A 5,903-nucleotide genomic window follows, 5' to 3' on the forward strand; every position below is an offset into this window, starting at 1 on the left:
AGGCAAGGCAACCTACCTAATTAGCATAATACCCTTTTACAGCAATTGAATTTGAAAATATAGGCGTGATACTTTTGTCATTTGAAAGCAATCTTAGCAGATTTGCATTTTTTGAAAAGATGTAGAGAATCTATTAATGACTTTCATGGCTACTTCCCACAAATAATAAAATTTAAAAAAGGACATACCCATCTATATGTGTTCAGTCAGTCAAACACATCCTATGAGTGATACAGCCTAATATTAAGAGAATAGAGAGAGAGCAAGGCTAATGGGATCCTGCCTCTGGAGGATGGTCAGGTAGGGATGTAAGACTTGGGAACAGGAGCCAAGGCATAAGACAAAGGCTGCCTGGCCCCCCACAAGGAGCCAACAATTCACAACTCAGACTGTTCCACACCTCCCCTAACACCCCCTACCTTGCCAGTCATATCCTCCTCCCCCTCCCCCTCTCCCTCCTCCTCCCATCTCATGAAACAACTCAGGTGCCATTTCTGAAAGAGTGATACACTTCACTCATCCACACTTTATGCTTTTCCCCAGAGCCCCGGGACACTCTTCTATCCTTTCTTCCAAAATTCTAGTTATTCTCAAGGCTCAGCTCAAATGTCACCTCTTTGGTAAAAGCAACTCCAACCCCCAAGTCAAAATAAACCCCTTTCTTCCTGCTTCTCCCCAGGGCTGGGGTCAGGGCTTCCACTGTTTTTTTTTTTACCACTGTCTACCCAGTGAGTCAAGCACTGAGTGAGGTGCAACACCTTGGTCATGGCTGGCTGGGACTGAGTGGGTCTGGCCCACTGCTTTGTGGGCTTAGTGAGAAAGCTTCAAGGGGAAGTGAGCGGCAGGGGCAAAGGGATTTACACAGGGAGGAGAGGGGGCAGGAGGGCTAGAAGGCTCAACAGAGTCCACGAAGAGTAGCAAACAGGTGCTTGGAATGAAATCTCTGAAGCAGAAAGAGGTGAAAGCAAACACAAGAGGCCTCTCCTGAGAGAAAAATCACAAGAGGTCAATGCACACAGGTGGGAGCCTGGAAATCATCCACTGGAAAAAATGGTGACCTTAGAGCAGAGCTGGAGGAAACCTGTTAAGTGAGGGGTCAGAAGTTGTCTTCGTGGGGAGCCTCCAAGGCCTTGGCTACAACGAGGAAAACTGCGGGTGCGTGGGGCATGGACCTCACTCAGAAGGATGGACACAGTTTGAACTTGTGCTTGGGGAAAACTACAAAACAAAGGACTGGGGTTCAGGTGGAGCCCACAGAGCGTCACCATACAGGTAGCAGTGACATCACAATTCCATTCCGGCAGCAAGACCTGAGGGCAGACCATTTTGCTTATCAACACACACTCCGCTTCCAGACTCAGTGTATGTGTGGAAAACGATGCTACACTGGGAGGCTGCCTCAGAGGTCAGGCTGAAGCTGCACCTAGTGAGGTATCAAGGGACGGAGTTTGTGGCTGGCACATCAACGATTCAGAGAATTGGTGGGTGCATCTGCAACTGGGCAGTCACATCCGACATTCTTTAAGTCTCATCAAGGTTGGAGCCAGGGGTATACCACCATGATTTCCCCAAGCTGTGCTTTCCCCTGACCCTGGGCCATTGACTGTGGTTTGTTTATTTGTTTGATATGAGGGATGGAAACCAGAACCTGGCAAAGGTACACGAGCGTAGAGCTACAACCCCAGGCCCCCAAGGGCATTCTTTTAAAACTTCTACCTCATGCTACCCTCTTAACTGGTTCATAGACAGACTAGCAAACTGACCACTCTAGGGAAAGTCTGTCACATAAACCACAAAGTGAGTAGCAGATGGGAGTGGTGCTCTGCGCAATCTGGGCAACCATAGGCCACGGCCCTGCTTGACCCAGACATAGAAGCCATTTAAATGGTGGGAACTGTCCCCAGCAATGTGCAACAAATACACAACTTACAAGGACAGGTGCTTGGCAGGGGCGTTTAATGGGACTAAGATCAGAAACCACAGAGGACCGCTGGATGTTTTCGGCACAGAGTTCCTCCGAGGGAGTCACTTCCAGAAAGCCCCTCAGAGGTGAAGTATCTTAGTAGCAGCCAGAAAGGCTAGTTTGCAGGCAGCCAGGACTCATGGGGGCTGGAACAGTAATGTCCTAATGCCAGCAGAAGGGGAGTGGTGGGGGCAGGTCTCCACTGGGACCCTCACGCCATCAGAAGGGCAGTCATTTAGCCTCTGTGCAGCTGAGGCCTGGCTGGGATAGGCAACATACACCACCACGTGCTCTGAGAAAGCTTGAGCTAACATCTTCTGCAGGGGCTTGGAAGGAAACCCAGGGCCGGGTCTGGAATTCTGCCTGTCCTAGATGACACTGGTCACAGGGATCCACACATATAAGCACACTTGGGGAATCTGCCTTCCTGAACCAAGGCAGGCACTAAATAAATACATCAAGTGGTTAAGATCACCCTGTGTATCTACGTGAAGATGGTGTCTGTGTAAGGAGTGAATGGAAAATGGAGAGAGGGGGGGAAAGCCCAGGAAAGATTCCTTGGGTGGGTGAGGGGATACTGGGCCAAACCACTGAGAGGCACCAAGGGTTTACAGAGGGTAAAAGAGAAAGGGGCAGTAACGAGGGAAGTAACAGGTAGAAAAGTTGGAAAAGCTGGGCTCTCTCGGGTCTTTGTGTATATATCCGAGCCTAGCCAGCTTCAGGAGACGCTGGAAGGCAACACTGAGGCAGATTTGGCTAGATGGCAGGGATGGTACAAGACTGTCTCAGTAACGCTGGGCTACTCAGTGACCTTCGTGGAAGGAAGTTGGATTCTCTTGCTTCCCTGGGAAAGCAACTCAGCATGGGCTAGCGAGTGAAGAGCGATCCCGACCGGCCTCGGCTATGGCGGGACACAGCAAAGGCTCACATTTCCGCCCAGCCCGGCACGAGGGGCCGGGGCCGCCCGCACCTTCCGGGGCCGGGAGTTCAAGGTGAGCCGGGTTCCCGGTGGCCAACAGGTAGAGAGCGCTGTGGGGGTACCGGCCACGAGCCACTCCCCCGGCACACGTGAGGACCCGGCTCGGTCAGGCCGGGCGGCTCCGGATACCCGGAGCGCGGGGCCCAGGAGGATGTACACCGGGCTCCGATCGGCCCCACACCGCTCCCCGCCCGGCCGGCGGCCCGGCGCTCGGGATCCTGGTCTCCCGGGAGCCGCCCCGGGCACCTCGGGTGCCCCAGGCCCCGAGCGGCAGCCGCGCCCCCCCGGGACCCAGCGCCCCACCGCGCCCCGCCGCGCCCCACGCGCACTCACCCAGCGACAGGAGCGCCAGCAGCAGCGGCCTCGGCGCCGGGCGCCCCATGCTCGGCCGGCGGGAGCGACTCTCCGCCTCCTCCTCCTTCCCCGCCGCCGCTCCTCCTCCTCCTCCTCCAGCTCCGGCTGCTCCAGAGTCGGCTGCTCCGCCGGGCCGCGCGCCTGCTCCGCTCTCCCCGCCGGCCGAGCGAGCCCAGCGCCGGCGCGGACGTGCGCACCTGGCTCGTCGCGGCCCTCCGCCTCCTCCTCCTCTCCCGCCCTTCACCAGCCGCCGGGCCCCGGAGCCGGCCTCGCCGATCCCAGGGCGCAGCAGCCCGGACCGCCTCCCGAAAGCAAAAGGGAAGAGCCGTGGCGTCCGCCCGCCCGCGCCTCCCACCCGGCGCTTTGCCAGCAACAAACACAAACTTTCCCAAGCCCCTCCCCGCTCCAGGTAACGGAGGAGGCGCCGGGGCACCCGCTTAAAGGGGAGGAGATGCCCGAGCCCACCCAGCCTTCCCCTCGGGCCCCCACCCCTCGAGAAACTTTCCTCCGACCTTTAAAAGTTGGCCTGGAAGACTTGTCTGGAAACCTCATCTTTTGGGCCCTATCCCGGGACGCCCGGCATTCCTTCGCGGTGGAATCCCCACGAGCGTCTTGCAGCCAGCAACCCACACGTACACCCTCTGGTCTCCAGCTAAGCATGCCACCAGCCACCTGCTTAGCCCTTGCTAAAAATAATTACACAGATAGGATTGAAAGAGCTTCAAAGGAAGCGAATTCCCACCCCCTTATGGTCCAGAGGCCTGATGTGCATGGGAGAGTTGGCCAGGAACTTAAAGCCAAGCATCAGATCCAGCAAGGGTCTAACCCACTACCCTGTAGTTGGGTGGGCCTGCCTCTCCCCGGCCCACCTCCCTTCTCTCCAGGGTCCCTATGGTACTAATTAGAACAACTTCCAACTAAGGTACCCATAAAAAAAGAAAAGAAAACCCACACCATCTATTATTAGCCGTAGTGCTTCAAATGGTATGTCTGCCGCCTGAGACTATATTCATTGCTTTAAGTGGACACGACTGGGTTTCCATTAAAGACTCTTTTTCCTCCCACAATAGAGTTTTGTGCTTTGGATTTAAATACAAAAGACTCCACAGCTCGGGGTTGGGGGTGGAGGGTGGGAGAGAATCAGTGTTCCTTGTTTAGAGCTTCACAAGGATAATTCAGACACTCAAAAAGGCTCACTGGTATCCAGTGACCCCCTCCGTCCCCCCGGCCTTTCATTAATATATGAGAAACAAATCACAGATGTTCCTGGGGAAACTGCCCTCTTTGGTGCAGAACATTAAGCTTGTTCTGATTTCCACAAGCGTTTCTCATTTCTGCTAACTGACATGTGACTGACTGGCCAGGTGTGAAACCTTCGGAAAGAGACTCTTAAAAATTTATTTCCAGCCAGGCATGGTGGCCTCCGCTGCACTCTGTACATAGAGGCAGGATGGGTTCAAGGTCATCCATCCCTGGCTTCAAACAGAGATCAAGGCCAGCTTGGGCTACATTGAGACCCTGTTTCAAAAGAGCAAAATAAATAAACTCCTGGTGGTTCAACAATGGAGATTTACTTACTGTCACAGAGTGGCAACAGTTAAACAGAGTTAAAATGGTATCGTAACTTTGGTGTTGAGTACATTTCACCTCAATAATATTTTTTGTTTAATTTCCATCTTGCCACCAAGCCTTTCCCAGAGTTTCCCCCGCCCTGACCCATGCCCCTGTTCTTCCTTTTCCCAGAATTTCTGTAGGAAGTTCAATTTTCTTTTGTTTCTGTCCATTCTATCAAGCCTGAATACAAGCCTGATGTTAAGTTTTGAAATATGCTGGAACTACAGGAAAACGTAAGGCCTGGCTCTTCCAGAAGCTCAGATTTCAGCTCATCAATCTTTCTGCTTTCTTACCACCCAGAATGCTTAACGTCTGGGCTGCACATTTTGGCACTTGATCACAGTCAGCTCAGCACACTATGTATACTGCTTCCACCTCTGCCTAATAACTCGAGGATCTAAGAGGCTGGCACATTGTCATCTTGCATCCCCTCATCTCTGGAGAGGAGGTCTGTGCCCTTTGTCTAACAAACAAAATCTGGACCTTGGAAAGCCTTCCCCGGGCAGTCAGAGAAGAGACTCTGAGCTAGACCCTGGAACTGCAGCCATGAGTCAGTTGCTGTCAGTGCTTATAGCCAACACGGTGATTTAGTGGGTGTGGCAGCAGGTGCAAAGTCCAGTCACGACCCACCCAGGAAGTGGTCAGTGATGGAGACGGTTTTACAGACTTCCCCAAAGCTTAACTGTACCGTGAGGATGACAGTCCAGGAGCTCGATAATTGGGACGTACATGGAGGGGCTTACAATAAGTGTACACATAGCATGATGGGGGGAAGGGAATTCTTTTCTCCTCCCATCCCAGCACCCAAGTGTTATTAAACTAATGGTATACATTTTATAATCACAGTAATAACTGTGGTGAACAACTGAACTGGTAGAAATAAATGAGACTATCCAGGCAAGGCAAGTGCAAAGAACACTTAAGTGGATCCAAGCTGCCAGCTGACTGACTGATTGGCAACGAGTCAACTGTATCATGAGAATCCACCGATGA

General features: G+C 53.1%; 1 protein-coding gene across 1 annotated transcript in view; it reads right to left on the bottom strand.

Moving 5' to 3' along the window:
* Ptgfrn (prostaglandin F2 receptor inhibitor) overlaps window positions 1-3,647 on the bottom strand; it is a 69,714-nt gene extending 66,067 nt beyond the window's left edge. Inside the window, exon 1 of the mRNA XM_031374986.1 lies at window positions 3,276-3,647. Coding sequence (XP_031230846.1) covers window positions 3,276-3,324 — 49 coding nt within the window. The 5' untranslated portion in view covers window positions 3,325-3,647. The remainder of the gene's footprint in view (window positions 1-3,275) is intronic.
* Window positions 3,648-5,903: the final 2,256 nt, after the last annotated feature.

The sequence above is a fragment of the Mastomys coucha genome, unplaced genomic scaffold, assembly GCF_008632895.1.
Source record: "Mastomys coucha isolate ucsf_1 unplaced genomic scaffold, UCSF_Mcou_1 pScaffold16, whole genome shotgun sequence".
Lineage (NCBI taxonomy): Eukaryota > Metazoa > Chordata > Mammalia > Rodentia > Muridae > Mastomys > Mastomys coucha.